Source organism: Rhinichthys klamathensis, unplaced genomic scaffold, assembly GCF_029890125.1.
Source record: "Rhinichthys klamathensis goyatoka isolate OS25496 unplaced genomic scaffold, OSU_Roscu_1.1 h1tg000437l_1, whole genome shotgun sequence".
Taxonomy (NCBI): Eukaryota; Metazoa; Chordata; class Actinopteri; order Cypriniformes; family Leuciscidae; genus Rhinichthys; species Rhinichthys klamathensis.
The window spans coordinates 99092-119805 of NW_026606933.1; the positions used below are offsets into that span (position 1 = coordinate 99092).

At 43.2% G+C, this 20714-nt stretch overlaps 1 protein-coding gene across 4 annotated transcripts in view; it reads left to right on the plus strand.

Annotated features, from left to right (window-relative positions):
* Positions 1-3422: 3422 nt before the first annotated feature.
* Positions 3423-20714, plus strand: part of dph6 (diphthamine biosynthesis 6) — a 136735-nt gene continuing 119443 nt past the window's right edge. Inside the window, exons 1-3 of one of the 4 annotated variants that reach the window (XM_056236067.1) lie at positions 3423-3593; positions 3696-3787; positions 4157-4350. In XM_056236067.1, the coding sequence (XP_056092042.1) occupies positions 3571-3593; positions 3696-3787; positions 4157-4350 (309 nt within the window). In that variant the 5' untranslated portion in view covers positions 3423-3570. The remainder of the gene's footprint in view (positions 3594-3695; positions 3788-4156; positions 4351-20714) is intronic. The other 3 variants (XM_056236068.1, XM_056236070.1, XM_056236071.1) reach the window with 3 other exon arrangements.

A 20714-nucleotide genomic window follows, 5' to 3' on the forward strand; every position in this document is an offset into this window, starting at 1 on the left:
CGCTCCTGCCTTGAGTCGACGCGCCATCAACACATTTAGATCTCAGACTGTTTTTTAAATGCATGTCATTGTAAAGAATTAGTTTCAATGTAACACTTTAATGGGTACACTGTTAGAAAAAGGTTCAATGTGCTTCTATATAGAACTCTAGGGTCTCATCTCAGTTTTAATGGCAAAAAGCTTCTATATAAGGAGTAATGTCTTAAAGTCCCCTTGTAGTCAATCATTGTATCCCTTAAAGCTTATCTTTAATCACCAAAATGACATATTTAAACGTTTTTTTCCTCTTCATGGCATAAAATATCTTGAATGTAACTCGACACCCTTGCCTCATTTAGTATGCGCGGTTCTATGAATATGCAAATGAGCCCCGCCTCCACTCACTCACTCAGCTCAGAGATCCACTGGTTGACGATCACACGTTGATCTGATTGGTTACAAGGTCGTTTGTGACGTCAGAAACACCAGCGATTTCAAACCGTGTTTTTGAGACTGTCTTTGGTTCACTGCAGTTTTAAGCAGAAAATACTCCGCAATGCTGTCGACTTATGAACTTACACATGGTGTGTCTTAAAGCATATTAAAAACACCACATACACACATAAACAACTTTAAAGGTCTAAAGGGTTATTAGGGGCATAGCACTTTCTTCTTCTTCTTCTTCTTCTTCTTCTTCCGCATGTGAGTCTATGGCAGCCAATAGAACTGCTTGTGGGAAAATGATGTAATTTGGCACAGAGATAGAGGACAGAATTAAAATGAACCTGAACAACTTTGGAGTCTCTACCTCAATACCTCTAGCGCCACCAACTGTCCAAATTTTCACATACATTTAACTTTTGAACCTTAAGGGATAGAAATAAAATGAGTTTATCCTCTGATTCCTTGGCTCAAGTCGATTCGATTGCAGGGAGCTATTTAAAGTTTTTTTTGAAAAGCAAATAATAATAACGTGCAAATGAATTTGAAGAAGAACTGAACAAAATGGACGTGAGGCTGAATTTACGCAACGGGTTCGCGTAATAATACCAAACTTGGTACATGTCATCACAATCATGACCTGAGGCTACTTGCAGCGTTTCGGCACAGCGCCACCTACTGGTCGGGAGATATGGAAATGGCTATTTTTGCTGATAACTTCATTTTTTCTGCGTCGGCCATTTTGGGCGTCAGCCATTTTTAATTTTGCCGTAAAAAATACTGTTTTAGCGTATCATTATGAAACGTGTCATCGGCACCATGCCCTGATGGTACTCAAAAAGCTTTGAGACAGAAATCATAATGAAATTACAAAAAATGCTAATAGCTATTTTAATGATCAGTTTGTCTTGATAGATTCCTTGAGTTATACTGAGAACAATGCTACCAATTATGCCATATTCGTTAAAAGTTATTAAAAGCTTTTTGATTGACCAAACAGTTCTCGAATAATACATTAACAAATGCTTTGCCTTATTGAATCTAAACTTTGTATGTCACCTCACACTGACCACACAACATCAATTTGGTAACAGCGCCACCTATTGGGCAAAAGTGCTAAGCAATTTAATCATATTACATGTGATTGAAACAAAAAAATGTCCAGCTATTTTGCCTAAAATAATCTAAAAATGTCTTTAATCACTCATTGTTGCAGTCGGTCTGATGCTTCCAGCCATGTTTGCATAACTCTTCATGCCCTTTTTGTGCTTGGCCCCGATAATTGCTTCTTGTAGCTATATTTTCAAAATGTTTGTAGTGATAAAGTATGTTTTACAAGCTGTAGGCCTAAATCAGTCAATACGTGTACAGCATCACTTTTTTTTTAATAACTTTGATCACTTTACTATTATTGTGACATTTGGAGAAAAAAAGTCCAGATTACCTAAACATTAGTTTACTTTTAACTAGTATAGAAAAATGGCAAAATTATCAACACATGGATTTTGTACAGAAAAAGGATCTGATGTTCAAGTGTTTCTATTGTTATTTACATTGTGTAAAGTGGTTCATTTTCTTTTGACTCGATTTAATCTAAATGAGTGTTGAGTGATGAGAATATACAATCAGATGAAAAACAATTCAATAAAACAGAAATGCACATTAGTTTTAGGCTAAAAAAGACCGTAGAGAGAACGTTCCCCAAAATAATCAGGAACCAAATGTGGGACCATTAAGAAACACTCTGCCTGAACAAATGATGAATGCTGTTCACTGGGTATTCTTGGACAAACCCAGTCTCCTGTTAATTGTGCTGGTTTCAGAATAACGAAATAAATAAATAAATAACCAGCATACAGTAGCAGAGGGCAGGGAAGATGTCTCTTTCAATTGTGTGTATTCAGACAGAAGGCGTTGCCTTTGGCCGGCTCCGGGGCACGAGGTGAGGAAACACAACAACAACACACAGCAAACGCAGCATGAAAGGTGTGTGTGTGTGTGTGTGTGTGTGTGATTCTCCCTCCGAGGAAAACCTGTGAGAACATCCAAACTCCACAGCATCACGGACAACAACTAACACTTTTGAGACTAGTTTATTCTCACGTACACATACAGAAAGGCCAGTGCTCGCATTTGACCTGTGGCTTGATATTTATGTGCATTTGGATCATTTATTTATCTTTGGAATCTGTAAATCCGAGTTTCACATCCCATTCCCAAACTGGTCAATCAATATTTAATAATGCACACTTGAAACACCAGACTCTTCCCTTAATGCCTTATGGACAACTTATTTTATTCACATTTTTATTCACAAAAATGGAATAGGCTAATACAATACAGTCAATCCATAAATGACCACCACGCATACAGCCGATAGTTTCAAAGTAATTAAGAACAGAGCTTTGTAGTTTTTGATCATTTGTCAAAATCAAAAGCTTTAATAAAAAGGGTCCTCCTGGGAATGAATAAAGTTATGTTTGACTGTAGTTTTATGTAAGCAGCAACATAACAGTGTCCTTACATGCTTTGGTAAATCATTATGACATAAAAACTCTTTCAAAGAGTAAAGAGTTTTTTTCGAGTCTTCATAACAAAAATCTAAATTATGAGATAAAGTCCAAATTGACATACTAAGTCATATTTATGAGATTAAAAAAGTGAAAATGATTACATACTATATCATAATTCTTACTAGTAAATGTCATGACAATGAAATTTTGACTCGAGTATATTTGACTCGAAAGTCATGACTTGTACGCCATAATTCCGAATTTACCTCATAATTATTAGGCTACTTATGTCATAGTTTCGACGTTGTCTCAAAATGAAATTTTACGTGTCAAATTTGTGATTTACAAAATCATTATTATTTTCTTATGTTGCTTCCATATAGCGGATATTTAAGCAGAATATCCAGTGTGTTATGTAGCAGAAAGGTTGGCTCGGCGGTCAGTCAGAGCATTTCGCTCAGGCAGATCCTCAGACAGCCTCCTCACGGGGTCCTTCAGTCACCCGGAAGAAGCGCCAGTGTTTACAGTCTGGCTGCAGAAACACGTGTGTGTGTGATGATCAACACAGGTTACAGTCACTGCTATTGACTTTCTGTTTGTCTGCAGCGATTAAAACATCATCTGTGAAATAAACATCATGAGAGTTGTTGCGTTGATCAGGTAACGTTAACACGACGCTGCGTCTACCGCGATTACAACGAGACGTGAATATGATGGTGTAAGTTAAACCTGTGTGTGTGTGTGTGTGTGTGTGTGTTGCAGTGGCGGTAAAGACAGCTGTTATAACATGATGCAGTGTGTGTCTGCTGGTCACACTATAGTGGCCCTTGCCAACCTCAGGCCTCCTGCACACGGTAAGATCACAATAATTACTTTTCCCAATTAAGATCTCCCCAGACACTGCTAAATGCTGAGTTACAGTTATAGTTTTTACATTAGGATATAAGGATCATGTGACACTGAAGACTGGAGTAATGATACTGAAAATTCAGCTTTGATCACAGGAATAAATTACACTTTACTATATATTCACATAGAAAACAGCTGATTTACATTCTAATAATATTTCACTGTTTTTACTGTATTTTTGATCAAATAAACACAACCTTGGTGAGCAGAAGAGACTCTTTCATAAGCATTAAAAGTCCCCAAATTTTGAATGTTCATGCATATGTGTTTATATTTGTGTGTATATTGTCAGTAATTCCTGTGTTGTTGGTCAGCCGTGTCGGATGAGCTGGACAGTTACATGTATCAGACGGTGGGTCACCAGGCCGTGGATCTGCTGGCGGAGGCCATGGATCTGCCCCTCTACAGGCACACTATCAAGGGCTCGAGTCTGCAGACCGGAAGAGAGTACAGCCAGACGGAAGGAGACGAGGTGGAGGATCTCTATCAGCTGCTCAAACTCATCCAGGTAAAACACCTCTGCGTCTGCAGGAGCACTGGTGCTGTTCGAGTCCATCAGAACGAGCGCTAGTGCTGTTCGAGTCCAGCGGAACGAGCGCTAGTGCTGTTCGAGTCCAGCGGAACGAGCGCTGGTGCTGTTCGAGTCCAGCGGAACGAGCGCTGGTGCTGTTCGAGTCCAGCGGAACGAGCGCTGGTGCTGTTCGAGTCCAGCGGAACGAGCGCTGGTGCTGTTCGAGTCCAGCGGAACGAGCGCTGGTGCTGTTCGAGTCCAGCGGAACGAGCGCTAGTGCTGTTCGAGTCCAGCGGAACGAGCGCTAGTGCTGTTCGAGTCCAGCGGAACGAGCGCTAGTGCTGTTCGAGTCCAGCGGAACGAGCGCTGGTGCTGTTCGAGTCCAGCGGAACGAGCGCTAGTGCTGTTCGAGTCCAGCGGAACGAGCGCTGGTGCTGTTCGAGTCCAGCGGAACGAGCGCTAGTGCTGTTCGAGTCCAGCGGAACGAGCGCTAGTGCTGTTCGAGTCCAGCGGAACGAGCGCTAGTGCTGTTCGAGTCCAGCGGAACGAGCGCTAGTGCTGTTCGAGTCCAGCGGAACGAGCGCTAGTGCTGTTCGAGTCCAGCGGAACGAGCGCTAGAGCTGTTCGAGTCCATCAGAACGAGCGCTAGTGCTGTTCGAGTCCAGCGGAACGAGCGCTAGTGCTGTTCGAGTCCAGCGGAACGAGCGCTAGTGCTGTTCGAGTCCAGCGGAACGAGCGCTAGTGCTGTTCGAGTCCAGCGGAACGAGCGCTAGTGCTGTTCGAGTCCATCAGAACGAGCGCTAGTGCTGTTCGAGTCCAGCGGAACGAGCGCTAGTGCTGTTCGAGTCCAGCGGAACGAGCGCTAGTGCTGTTCGAGTCCAGCGGAACGAGCGCTGGTGCTGTTCGAGTCCAGCGGAACGAGCGCTGGTGCTGTTCGAGTCCAGCGGAACGAGCGCTAGTGCTGTTCGAGTCCAGCGGAACGAGCGCTAGTGCTGTTCGAGTCCAGCGGAACGAGCGCTAGTGCTGTTCGAGTCCATCAGAACGAGCGCTAGTGCTGTTCGAGTCCAGCGGAACGAGCGCTAGTGCTGTTCGAGTCCAGCGGAACGAGCGCTAGTGCTGTTCGAGTCCAGCGGAGCAATTTTGTCAGAACTTCTAGTAAATTATGTTTTGTTTAGTTGTCAGTTCAGAATCGTGGGAGAATCGTGATCTCAGTTTAACCAGGATCCTGCCGCGGTCGCGTCCAGGGTTAGCCAAGTTTCTGTGCGTTAAGAAAAGTGGTAAGGTGAATCTTTGTGCCATTTAGTTTAAAGGAAAACAGTATTCGGTGGACTGGTAGCCATAGTTAAAGTGTTGTAAAGTGTGAGTGTTCAGCTGAAGGAGGTGTTGCTGCACTTCTGATGTCCAAGCACTGAAAGTGCGCAGCTCCTCTTGAAATCGTTGCCGTTCTTATTATTATTCTTCTTCCGTATGGAAGTCTAAGGCAGCCCATAGAACCGCTTGCGGGAAAGTTATGAAATTTGGCACACAGATAGAGGACAGTCTGAACAGTCACCATAGCAAATTTGGAGACTCTAACACAATCCCTCTAGCGCCACCAACTGTCCAAAGTTTCACTCATGTTTATGCCAATAACTTTTTGAACTATACGGGCTAGAAACTAAATTTTCCGCCATTTTGAATCTTCCGAAAAACCTACTTTTTCGAACTCGTTCTAGACGGGTGCTTCAATTTTTGCTACGAAAATTTAACCAGATCAGCTTCAGACCATGCCGACAAAAAGTTATGCAATTCGAGTTGATTTGTCAAACTGTTATTGAATATTGCGTTCGAATTTTACGTAGCGCTTGCAAAAACATACGTAAGGCTGAATCTCCGCAACGCTTTATCGTATTCGGACCAAACTTGGTCCATGTCATCAGAAGCATGACCTGAGTCTACATGCTGTGTTTCGGCGCAGCGCCACCTACTGGTCCGGAGATAAGGAAAATGGCTATTTTTGCTTATAACCTATGAACGGTTTGTCCAAAAATCATAAGTGGTCTCGTTAGATTCAGGGCGTCATACCGAGTCGACTGATATCCAATTCGACTATTTTAGGCGTCGGCCATTTTGAATTTTGAACCAAAATGCTGTATTTTATGAACGTATTGTTACGAAACTCGGTATGGGTCATCAGTACGATGCCTTGAATGAGCCGGAGAAGTTTTGAACCAGCGCCACCTAGTGGTAAAATACATTTTTTAAATGCTTATAACTCTGGGTGTGGTTGACTTATTTTCACGGGAGTCATCTCCTTGGGTTCCTGAATCCCTGCCGAGTCCAACGATACCAAACATGCTAGGTTTCGCCTTACGGTTTGTGTAGCGTTGTGATTTAGCGCTTAAAAAACATTTGCCAATATCTTCGAAACCGTTAGACCGATTGAGACGAAACCACCGTCAGAAGTTTGGAAACATAGGTCGCTGGCTATACGCTAATGCCCAAATGCCAAAATATTGATAGTAAGTGGCAAGAAAATGCAAACAAAGTCAGGTGTGGGTAATTTTTTTATGTGTTTATACATATAAATATCTATAACTCCAAAACGAAATTAGATATTTTCACCAAATTTGACACACATGTATGGGCTCACTCTGAGGACACTGTGGGAACTGTGGGATTGAGCCTCTTGGTGGCGCTATTGTAGAACAAAACATGAAATTGCCATTGACTTCAATACAGTATTGTGATATGAAAGACTATACTTTATTAATGCTTTAGCGTATCGTTACGAAACTCGGTATGAGTCATCGGCACCATGCCTTGAAGGTACTCAAAAATATCCGGGCAGCGCCACCTTGTGGTAAAAAAATATATATTAAAAAAATCCCAAAATGCTAATAACTTTTGAATAAATTTGCCTATTGTAATGACACTGGTCTTAATAGATTCCTTGGGTTATGCCGAAAACACAGATACCAATTTTGCCATATTTTCCCAAACGTCCAGTCCGCCATCTTTATTTTCTTTTAAAACCTACTTCTTCAAACTCCTCCTAGACCGTTTGTCCGATTTTCACCAAAATCGAATCGTGTCATCTCCAGACCGTGCCGACTAAAAGTTGTGGATTTCGTGTTGATGGATGAAACCGTTTTCTTTACCGCAGCAGCAAAGTTGAGGCATGATGCCAAAATAACTATTTAAGCTTTATCTCTGCAATGCCTTCACATTTTGACACCAAACTTCGTATGTGTTATTGTCACCTCACTCTGACCACATCACATCAATTTCGTAACTGCGCCACCTATTGGTCGAAAGTGATAATCCATTCAATCATATTTTAGTTACTGTTTATATGATTTTTCAGCCATTTCGCCTAAAATCGTCTTAAAATGTCTTTAATTGCTCCTTGCTGCAGTCGGTCTGCCACTCCCAGCCATGTCGGCATGTCTTTCCTCTTATTGCGCTTGGCCCCGATAATTGCTGCTAGCGGCTATATTTGATAGTGTTGTGATTGTTGAATGCGTTGTGTCTGTCAGCTGATGTGATGTTTGCTCGCATCACTTCCTGAATCTGAGGAGAACTGAGAGAGATTTCAGACTCCCACACGCGTTTGAGGCCCGACAGACGCCTTCCCCCTTATTTTCACACAAGACTGGCATCAAATTTTAAGGGCTTGTTGTTTTGGGCTGGAGGAGGTTAGGTGTGTGTGTGCGGATCTGAACCTGCGCTGGGAATTTAACCGTTCAGCCTCCGATCTCAAACTCCTGCAGTTGTTTTGAGGAAGCACAGCTCTGTAATCGAAACAAGACGCTTCTAAAGCTCTCCGATAATGAGGAATTACATCACGGACTTTCAGCAGCTACAACCATCCAATCAGCTCCCAATGGACCGAACAAGCCCCGCCCACATGTGTTCTTGATCCAGAAGCGTTTCACTCGGATATACGACACAATAGAAGATAGAGAATAAAAGACGAGCGCAACTTCCCTTTAATGATGACTTTTATAGAGGCACTTAAAAATGAAACCATATTTATCTGTTCCACCCAAAATTGAATTATCAGTGGTCACCAGAACCGTTTGATTAGCAACATTCTTCAAAACATCATACTTTGAAACACTTTTCATTCAAATAATTATATATGCATATGATGCTTTTTAATGTTTTCCTCTTGCTTTAGTGTGTAATTAGTGTGTAAAGATCTGCAAACTTACACACCAGGGTCAGAAATGAATGGCCCTCAGGGCAAAAATAACACCAAAAATCTATTAAATTGCCCCAAAAATGAGTTCTGTATGAGTTCTTGTTTTAAATATTTATAACAGCATATACACAAAACCACACCTGAGCATGAGTGCTGTTTTCCCCAATATCAGCACTATTGCAAACGTGATATTAACTTTATAAAACATTTCAATAAAACGATAAGTTAATATAAGGTGACTTACATTTTAGACTCAGAATATTGTTTTTGCTCTATTATTCCTACGAATAGTTCCAAACAGATCCACAGGTTTGAGCCATTGTGCATTTCATGATGTTTCGTTTGTGAATTAATCCACGTTTTTGAAAGATTCGGTCTAACAAGTGATTCAAACACAGTTGCCGTGTCCCTGCATGATTCAGGCGTTTTGAATGAATGAAATGATTTTTCCTTTTCCCCAAATTCCATTTTTTTTCCCCCAAATTCTTTTTTTATCTTTTTGATTTTCTGGATTTCCGTTTTAATGGTTTAATGTTCATAACCAAATGTAATAATTAATTATTAATAATAATTTAAATTGAAAAATGTCAATCGTAATTATTTATATATATAATTTTTTATATATATTTTTTTACAATAACAGGGCCCTTTTGCTTTTTTAGAAATTCTGTGTTTTTTTCTGAATGTCTGATTTAATACAAATTTATTATCAAAAATGGTGTTAATAAAATTAAGGCATAAACCAATAATAAACTGTATTTTTATTGTTAATATTTCTTTGAGAGGTATTCATTCTACTGTACAATAGTCATGTACTTCTGTCATAATTTCTTCAAGTTAGACAGAACGTTTATTTTGGCGGGTTGTGGTGAAGAGCTGTGAGTTAGTTGGATTAATCTAACAGATTAACTATCACAGCAGAAATAAGCAGGACATGTTGCTAGAGAGAGATTTCTGCGCGTGTCTGTGTGGATGAACTAAAAGTTAGCTACTCTGTGGAGTTTAATTGTGAACATACAAGTTTACATGTTTACATTCATTCTAACAAATATGTAGAAAGTATTTCCTTCCCCATTAATTGTAATTAATTGTATGATATGGAATCAAATATGGTGATAATATTTCAGTCCATACACAGCAGTCTTTAATATTCACAGCACACACACTAGTCCATATCGCCAGTCGATTAAGTGTGCAACCCTGCGTCTGATTTAATACAAAATTGACCAAATTCCATAACATTCCATAACGTCATACAGAAATTCCATGTTTATGATTCTGCGGATTCTGTCTGCATTTCTGTCCGCATCTGAAGACATGACACGAGAGTGGGGAAAGATGGCCTTTGAATCTCAGTGTACCTGATCAGCTGGATCTCAGATGTGTGTGAACTCTAACCACTGATGTTTAAACAGCACGGGTCAGGGGTCAGAGGTCATCGCCTCCAGGGCATCAGATAGACGTCTGTACATTGTTCTCCTGATGGCGTGTGTGTGTGTGTGTGTGTGTGTTCTCGTTGGTTTATGAGGACACACGTGTATAATGACATGGGTATTACAACTAGGGTTGATTTTCTCGATAACAATAATTAGGCGATATGTTGCTGAGTGTGTGTATTGTGTTGGTACTTCGGCAGGTTTAGGACCGTCGTGGACAGAAACTCATAAAGTTTTTGATGTTCTTCATATTCTGTGTGCTGGTCAGTTCACATCAGTGACAGAAATCATATTTTCCAATATATTAAATTGATTTTTTACCTTTTTTATGGCCATTTTTACCTTTATAAAGCCATTTTTTTTCATCTTTTGTGTTAAATTCTTACATTTAATCAATACATTTGTAATCGTGCTGATATTTGGAAAACAAATGCCACTATTCATATGATGTTGATTAACTATATTAAATGAGATACACATAAAAGACATACAGAGGTATTATTGCCCCTTGTCTTGAATATTGAGGGCATTATAAAGGCTTTTTAATACACTACATCATGAGTGAAAGCATGCGCTCTCTGTTTTGATGAGTGTATAACTTTTAAATAGTTTAAAGTGACCATGAAATCAAAATGGACATTTTTTTATGTGCATATCATTATTGTGTTAATAATCTTGAATGAGATTAAGTTCCTCTTGCAGCATCTCTTCTCTTCTCTGATGACGAGGGCGGGGCTATAACCTGTCACTCACATGAGATCAGCCAATAGCAAACCACAACCATCCAATCAGTTCCACACAGACACAATCAAGCCCCGCCCACATGTGTTCTTGTTCCAGAAGCGCTTCACTCGATATACGGCACAATAGAGGAGAAACGACCAGCGTAACTTCCCTTTCATGAGGACTTTAATGTTTATTAACAAAGAGACTCTTTATATACTGTACATTAACGTTCAAAAGTTTGTTGTCTGTAAGATTTAAAGAAAATAAATGAATACTTTTATTCATCAAGGCCACATTAAATTGATCAAAAGTGACAGTAAAGGCATTGATAATGTTACAAAAGATTATATTTCAAATAAATACTGTTCTTTTGAACTTTCTATTCATCAATGAATCCTGAAAAATAAAATGTTTCACAGTTTCCACAAAAATATGAACTGTTTTCAACACTGATAATAATCATAAATGTGTCTTGAGCATCAGATCCTCATATTAGAGTGATTTCTGAAGGATCATGTGACACTGAAGACTGGAGTAATGATGATAAATTCAGCTTTGATCACAGGAATAAATTACACTTTACTGTATATTCACATAGAAAACAGATGATTTACATTATAATAATATTTCACCGTTTTTACTGTATTTTTATCAAAGTAATGCAGAGCAGAAGAGACTCTTTCATGAAATGCTTCTGAAACAGCATCTTTGTGGACATTTATAATTGTAAAATTAATGTTTAAATTTACAGTTTTACATCATTCATCACACTCTTTATATTGTTGTTTGTATAGTCGCATGATGGCCATTATGCATTATGCACATTCTCCTGTTTCCAGCATAATTTCATCATCAGAACATCGAGAATGATACAAAAATTATACATTCATTTTGATGATGACAAAATTAGCCAAATAAAAAAAAGTTTCTTTTGTACGTCCAGATTATTTCCGGCTATCAGAAGGATGTGAGTGTGTGTCTTTGCCTGACAGCAATCGTGCGGTAATGAGCGGCTGAACCTGCGGTGCGAGAGCGTCCGCATCAGGAGTGTGTTCTGCTCCAGGAGTGTGTTCTGCTCCAGGAGTGTGTTCTGCTCCAGGAGTGTGTTCTGCTCCAGGAGTGTGTTCTGCTCCAGGAGTGTGTTCTGCTCCAGGAGTGTGTTCTGCTCCAGGAGTGTGATGTTTTTAAAGATTCATCCAGCACTTTGACTTAATTAGATGTTATCTTTTGAGCAAATGACACTTGAACATAAAGGAATGGCTGTGTTTTAGGTGTGCCGTTCAGCGTGTGTGTGTGATGGTGCAATAGTGCCATCTATAGTTGAACACGTGAACTCCTCAGAAATCAAGAGCGTGAGGTTTTCTTCTGCATTATTATGAACACACAGGCGTGTACGTCTCTTCACACAGCTGTGAGATGTGATGAGGTGGAATTGTCTTTCGTGTGTGTCACGAGACTGAAGTTCGTGGAGATTGAGTTGACGTTCATCATATAGTGTGTGTGTGTGTGTGTGGCTCCTTCATCATATTACACTCGTGTGTGTTTTCAGCACATGGTTTCCAAACGGCGTCACATCAAATCATAATGATAATGTTTATAATATCTTCATGCCTTATGTCACATTTAGCGGATTAAAGCTGGACGATAATATAGTTACATTTGGCAAAGATACGAGTGATCAAGAAAGCAGTTCTTTGAATTGTATTTAAATAGTTTAATGTGAGTGAAGTGCGTGTGTGTGTGTGTGTGTGTTCTCTTTTTCTTCTTAAAGTCTTTATGTTCACATGGTCCAAGTTTCTCTTATAGTCTTTAATAGTATCTCAGTGTGTTTCACTTCTACTCTGTTTGGATGATCCCGCTTTATATTAAAGTCTCCCTGTAGTCGATCATTTCATCCCTTAAAACTCACCAAAATGACATATTTAAATGTTTATTCCTTGAAAAAAATGCTTTCATACCTTAAAATATCTTGAATGTAACTCGACACCCTCGCCTCATTTAGTATGCGCGGTTCTATGAATATGCAGATGAGCCCCGCCTCCACTCACTCACTCAGCTCAGAGATCCACTGGTTGACGATCACACGTTGATCTGATTGGTTACAAGGTCGTTTGTGACGTCAGAAACACCAGCGATTTCAAACCGTGTTTTTGAGACTGTCTTTGGTTCACTGCAGTTTTAAGGAGGAAATACTCAGCAATGCTGTCGACTTATGAACTTACACATGGTGTGTCTTAAAGCATATTAAAAACACCACATACACACATAAACAACATTAAAAGCTGGATTTTTTGCTATGCACTAACAATTAAATGAATCGTTTGATTCAGTGCACTGGTACATGTTTTACAGTGTACTTGTATTTAAAAATACCTGTAATTAATGTCTGTGATGACGTCTATAATTACACCGTCGACCCCTTAAACCTCCACACACACACCAAACCTGTCTAAATCTGCATTATTGTAATGTGTAGAAACGCTCCCTATGTATGAATATTCCAGAACTGTAGTTGCATGTTAATATTTTTACTTTTTTTATCAGAAGTGATTGTTTTTTTGTGTTTGTTTGTTTTACAGCGATCCCCAAACATAATCACGATGTGTTTTGAGGACAATAGAATAGATGAAATCTCCACACATGAGAAACACAGCTTTGCTTTCGAGATCTGTGAAGGAACGCATGAAGTTTACAGCCAGAACACATCGACGCTCTGCTGAGAGTGTGTGTGAAGTATAATAACAATAAAACATCACTCGTTCATCCGTCATGTGCTCGACACAGAAGAGCACATTAGTCATAGCAGTTCTTATCGTACTGAAATTAGTCTTAGTTAATAAACCTAAATCTAAAGTGCAACCAATGCATCGAATCATGAAATATGCGTCAATGTCACGATTCGACACATATCACGATACACCATATTACTGCGAGACTCCAAGATAAAAGGTGAACAATCAAATGATTAAATGCTAAATGTGATATGACATTGTGTGTGTGAATGAACAGGCTTGGACTTGGTGCTGAAACCCAAAGCACAGGACAATAGAGACACCAGAATAACAATATTCATGATTCTGAAGCTGAAAACACTGAATTATTGTAGATGAATATGATGATCTCTGTCACTGACTAGATATATTTAAAATAATGTCGGACACTTTTACTGGTGACATCAGACATCTGGCATTATCAGCACACACACATATTCCCCCACTGCATTATTATACATTATATTCAACATTATATACAGTTCTGACACTAAAACTTGAATTGTTTCTCACACATTCATTTTATTTTGGGTGAACTATACACAATACATAATGTTGCATTTTCATATTGCGATATATTGTGTCACCCCTAGTAAATGCCCAGCCCTAAAACGAACACACACACACTATGATAATTACGGCTGTTGACAGTAAAGCGCTGAGACCGTCCTGTCGTTAGAGAACGAATGGATTGATTAGTCGTTGAGTTTGTGCCGGATGATTATTTTCAGAGGCTCGTGTCATGAGATTCACTGTCAGATGTTCAAACGCTTGCGTCCGCCGGCGCGTGTGAGAGAAACACACACACACACACACACACACACACACTCATCAGAGGCGGAGCTAAAGCTGCTCTTTAAGAGCCTCACGGGCCCTCGATCTGATATCGACATCAGCAGACGGGCCCTTGAGAACCGGCTCCATCGGGCCTCAAACACACACACACACACACACACACACACACACACATGCTTTTATCCAGCGCTTCTGTGTCCAGGTGGGTTTCTGCGGGACATCGATCGCTCGAGGTGTCAGGAGCGCAGAAATATCAAACCCGTCTCTGATTACTTCCACATTACTGCTGGAAAAGAACATAAAAAGAAATGGATACCTTTAAACCTGCTTAATACATAAATGATGACCTCTGGGGTCGGTCCCGGGACGCCCGATCGATGCGAGGGCTAATAGAGGAGCGCTTCACCTGTGAACACTCGTACTGCTTACACAAGAGCTTATTTCATTACTGTCCACATGACATTTACATTCAGCAGCTCGTAGTCACAATCTAACGCTTCCTCGTACTGAGACTCGCACACCAGCGGCATCATGTCCTCCTCGTATCGACCCGACGCGCTCTTACCGTGGCACTGGTGAGGTTTCTCAGGGTTTATCTTTTAGGGCTTTTAAATTGACTCATTTTAGTCTGCAGTTATTTTGCGGACTGATCTAAAGTCGCGTAAAACTATATTATTATTAATATTATTGTCATTATTAGCAGAGTTAATATTACTATTATTGCTGCTGCTGCTACTACTGCCACTATTATTATTACTACTATTACTACAAATATTATTATTATGATTGTTTCAAATTGTCTAGATATCTATTAATCACTCAAATATATATACTCAAATAAAGAAGAAAATTGTTATATTGCACTGGAATAACCTATTCATTAAAATTATTACTGTACCTGTATATACTATTATATCTATATATTTAGCTCTTTTTTTCTCCCCTATATGTGTATATTATGTCATTGGTCTATTTATTTGTATGCAGAATATACATATACAATATACTTTGTCTTGTTAACATGTACTTATTTTACAGTGTTTTTGTCACTCTTATTAGTTTTAATATATATATATATATAGGGATGCACATTAATAATCAATTATAAAGCAAACACTCAAGTAGCTCACACTGAGTTTGGGACTAAACATTTAAATTGCACATAAGGCAGTTTTATATCAACTTTTTAATAACACACTTGTTTCTACTCCAGTTTGTTGGTTAAATATAAACATTTGAACGCCAATAAACTATAATAACTTGTTTCAATTAATGATTTATTGAAACGTGCATTAAATAATGAAGATATTTCTTACAGGTTAAGTAAAAAAAATATTATTAATATGTATATACAAATATATAATAGTGTATATGTTTATCAGAATGCTATCAGTTATTTTTCTAGCTGACTATAGTTATTACTCACATCTAATTATGCTGAAACAAATTGAATTGTTCTGAATTTGCTAATTGTTTTTTTAAATTGAATCAGTGGTTCATGTTGAATCGGCGTGGTAACACACATGCACACACACACACAAACACACAGTCTCAGATAAAGAGTGTAGCCTGAAGCTCTTGTAATGTGTGTGTGTGTGTTCTGCCTAATGTGGTTTGCTCAGGCTTGTTTAGTGATGATGGAGAGCGATAGGCTTATCTGGGTTTGCTGAAGGCATGAGTACGGACGCGTTCCAACAGTGGCGTTACCCCGTGTGTTCACGTCTGGCATTAACCTGTGTGTTCACGTCTGGCGTTACCCTGTGTGTTCACGTCTGGCGTTACCCCGTGTGTTCACCTCTGGCGTTACCCCGTGTGTTCACGTCTGGCATTACCCCGTGTGTTCACGTCTGGCATTAACCTGTGTGTTCACCTCTGGCGTTACCCCGTGTGTTCACCTCTGGCGTTACCCCGTGTGTTCACGTCTGGAGTTACCCCGTGTGTTCACGTCTGGCGTTACCCCGTGTGTTCACGTCTGGCATTACCCCGTGTGTTCACGTCTGGCGTTACCCTGTGTGTTCACGTCTGGCGTTACCCCGTGTGTTCACCTCTGGTGTTACCCCGTGTGTTCACGTCTGGCATTACCCCGTGTGTTCACGTCTGGCATTAACCTGTGTGTTCACCTCTGGCGTTACCCCGTGTGTTCACCTCTGGCGTTACCCCGTGTGTTCACGTCTGGAGTTACCCCGTGTGTTCACGTCTGGCGTTACCCTGTGTGTTCACGTCTGGCGTTACCCTGTGTGTTCACGTCTGGAGTTACCCCGTGTGTTCACTTCTGGCGTTACCCCGTGTGTTCACGTCTGGAGTTACCCCGTGTGTTCACGTCTGGCGTTACCCCGTGTGTTCACGTCTGGCGTTACCCCGTGTGTTCACGTCTGGAGTTACCCCGTGTGTTCACGTCTGGCGTTACCCCGTGTGTTCACGTCTGGCGTTACCCCGTGTGTTCACGTCTGGAGTTACCCCGTGTGTTCACGTCTGGCGTTACCCCGTGTGTTCACGTCTGGAGTTACCCCGTGTGTTCACGTCTGGAGTTACCCTGTGTGTTCACGTCTGGCGTTACCCTGTGTGTTCACGTCTGGAGTTACCCCGTGTGTTCACTTCTGGCATTAACCTGTGTGTTCACCTCTGGCGTTACCCCGTGTGTTCACGTCTGGCGTTACCCCGTGTGTTCACGTCTGGAGTTACCCCGTGTGTTCACTTCTGGCATTAACCTGTGTGTTCACCTCTGGCGTTACCCTGTGTGTTCACGTCTGGCGTTACCCCGTGTGTTCACGTCTGGCGTTACCCTGTGTGTTCACGTCTGGAGTTACCCCGTGTGTTCACTTCTGGCATTAACCTGTGTGTTCACGTCTGGCGTTACCCCGTGTGTTCACGTCTGGCGTTACCCTGTGTGTTCACGTCTGGCGTTACCCCGTGTGTTCACGTCTGGCGTTACCCTGTGTGTTCACGTCTGGAGTTACCCCGTGTGTTCACTTCTGGCATTAACCTGTGTGTTCACGTCTGGCGTTACCCCGTGTGTTCACGTCTGGCGTTACCCCGTGTGTTCACGTCTGGAGTTACCCCGTGTGTTCACTTCTGGCATTAACCTGTGTGTTCACCTCTGGCGTTACCCTGTGTGTTCACGTCTGGCGTTACCCCGTGTGTTCACGTCTGGCGTTACCCTGTGTGTTCACGTCTGGAGTTACCCCGTGTGTTCACTTCTGGCATTAACCTGTGTGTTCACGTCTGGCGTTACCCCGTGTGTTCACGTCTGGCGTTACCCTGTGTGTTCACGTCTGGCATTAACCTGTGTGTTCACGTCTGGAGTTACCCCGTGTGTTCACTTCTGGCATTAACCTGTGTGTTCACCTCTGGCGTTACCCTGTGTGTTCACGTCTGGCGTTACCCCGTGTGTTCACGTCTGGCGTTACCCCGTGTGTTCACGTCTGGAGTTACCCCGTGTGTTCACTTCTGGCATTAACCTGTGTGTTCACCTCTGGCGTTACCCTGTGTGTTCACGTCTGGCGTTACCCCGTGTGTTCACGTCTGGCGTTACCCTGTGTGTTCACGTCTGGAGTTACCCCGTGTGTTCACTTCTGGCATTAACCTGTGTGTTCACGTCTGGCGTTACCCTGTGTGTTCACGTCTGGAGTTACCCTGTGTGTTCACGTCTGGCATTAACCTGTGTGTTCACGTCTGGCGTTACCCCGTGTGTTCACGTCTGGCGTTACCCTGTGTGTTCACGTCTGGCATTAACCTGTGTGTTCACGTCTGGCGTTACCCCGTGTGTTCACGTCTGGCGTTACCCTGTGTGTTCACGTCTGGCATTAACCTGTGTGTTCACGTCTGGCGTTACCCCGTGTGTTCACGTCTGGCGTTACCCCGTGTGTTCACGTCTGGAGTTACCCCGTGTGTTCACGTCTGGCGTTACCCCGTGTGTTCACGTCTGGCGTTACCCTGTGTGTTCACGTCTGGCGTTACCCCGTGTGTTCACGTCTGGCGTTACCCCGTGTGTTCACGTCTGGCGTTACCCTGTGTGTTCACGTCTGGCGTTACCCTGTGTGTTCACGTCTGGAGTTACCCCGTGTGTTCACGTCTGGCGTTACCCCGTGTGTTCACGTCTGGCGTTACCCCGTGTGTTCACGTCTGGCGTTACCCCGTGTGTTCACGTCTGGCGTTACCCCGTGTGTTCACGTCTGGCGTTACCCCGTGTGTTCACGTCTGGAGTTACCCTGTGTGTTCACGTCTGGCGCTACCCTGTGTGTTCACGTCTGGCGTTACCCCGTGTGTTCACGTCTGGCGTTACCCCGTGTGTTCACGTCTGGCGTTACCCTGTGTGTTCACGTCTGGCGTTACCCTGTGTGTTCACGTCTGGCGTTACCCTGTGTGTTCACGTCTGGCGTTACCCTGTGTGTTCACGTCTGGCGTTACCCTGTGTGTTCACGTCTGGCGTTACCCTGTGTGTTCACGTCTGGCGTTACCCCGTGTGTTCACGTCTGGAGTTACCCCGTGTGTTCACGTCTGGCATTAACCCATGTGTTCACGTCTGGCGTTACCCTGTGTGTTCACGTCTGGCGTTACCCTGTGTGTTCACGTCTGGCGTTACCCTGTGTGTTCACGTCTGGGTTTAACCTGTGTGTTCACGTCTGGAGTTACCCCGTGTGTTCATTTCTGGCGTTACCCTGTGTGTTCACGTCTGGCATTAACCCGTGTGTTCACGTCTGGCGTTACCCTGTGTGTTCACGTCTGGCGTTACCCCGTGTGTTCACGTCTGGCGTTACCCTGTGTTTTCACGTCTGGGATTAACCTGTTTGTTCACGTCTGGAGTTACCCCGTGTGTTCACGTCTGGAGTTACCCCGTTTGTTCACGTCTGGCGTTACCCCGTGTGTTCACGTCTGGTGTTACCCCGTGTGTTCACGTCTGGCGTTGACCCGTGTGTTCACGTCTGGTGTTACCCCGTGTGTTCACGTCTGGAGTTACCCCGTGTGTTCACGTCTGGAGTTACCCCGTGTGTTCACATCTGGCGTTGACCCGTGTGTTCACGTCTGGTGTTACCCCGTGTGTTCACGTCTGGTGTTACCCCGTGTGTTCACGTCTGGTGTTACCCCGTGTGTTCACGTCTGGAGTTACCCCGTGTGTTCACGTCTGGAGTTACCCCGTGTGTTCACGTCTGGCGTTGACCCGTGTGTTCACGTCTGGTGTTACCCCGTGTGTTCACGTCTGGTGTTACCCCGTGTGTTCACGTCTGGAGTTACCCCGTGTGTTCACGTCTGGCGTTGACCCGTGTGTTCACGTCTGGTGTTACCCCGTGTGTTCACGTCTGGAGTTACCCCGTGTGTTCACGTCTGGCGTTACCCTGTGTGTTCACGTCTGGCGTTACCCCGTGTGTTCACGTCTGGTGTTACCCCGTGTGTTCACGTCTGGAGTTACCCCGTGTGTTCACGTCTGGCGTTACCCTGTGTGTTCACGTCTGGCGTTACCCCGTGTGTTCACGTCTGGCGTTACCCCGTGTGTTCACGTCTGGCGTTACCCTGTGTGTTCACGTCTGGAGTTACCCCGTGTGTTCACGTCTGGCGTTACCCCGTGTGTTCACGTCTGGCGTTACCCCGTGTGTTCACGTCTGGCGTTACCCCGTGTGTTCACGTCTGGCGTTACCCTGTGTGTTCACGTCTGGCGTTACCCTGTGTGTTCACGTCTGGCGTTACCCCGTGTGTTCACGTCTGGCGTTACCCCGTGTGTTCACGTCTGGCGTTACCCCGTGTGTTCACGTCTGGCGTTACCCCGTGTGTTCACGTCTGGAGTTACCCCGTGTGTTCACGTCTGGCGTTACCCCGTGTGTTCACGTCTGGCGTTACCCTGTGTGTTCACGTCTGGAGTTACCCCGTGTGTTCACGTCTGGCGTTACCCCGTGTGTTCACGTCTGGCGTTACCCCGTGTGTTCACGTCTGGAGTTACCCCGTGTGTTCACGTCTGGAGTTACCCCGTGTGTTCACGTCTGGCGTTACCCCGTGTGTTCACGTCTGGCGTTACCCCGTGTGTTCACGTCTGGAGTTACCCCGTGTGTTCACGTCTGGCGTTACCCCGTGTGTTCACGTCTGGCGTTACCCTGTGTGTTCACGTCTGGCGTTACCCTGTGTGTTCACGTCTGGAGTTACCCCGTGTGTTCACTTCTGGCGTTACCCCGTGTGTTCACGTCTGGCGTTACCCTGTGTGTTCCAGCAGTGGCGTTACCCACGTGTGTTCAGGTCTGGCGTTACCCCGTGTGTTCACGTCTGGCGTTACCCTGTGTGTTCACGTCTGGGATTAACCTGTGTGTTCACGTCTGGAGTTACCCCGTGTGTTCACGTCTGGCGTTACCCTGTGTGTTCACGTCTGGCATTAACCCGTGTGTTCACGTCTGGCGTTACCCTGTGTGTTCACGTCTGGCGTTACCCCGTGTGTTCACGTCTGGCGTTACCCTGTGTGTTCAC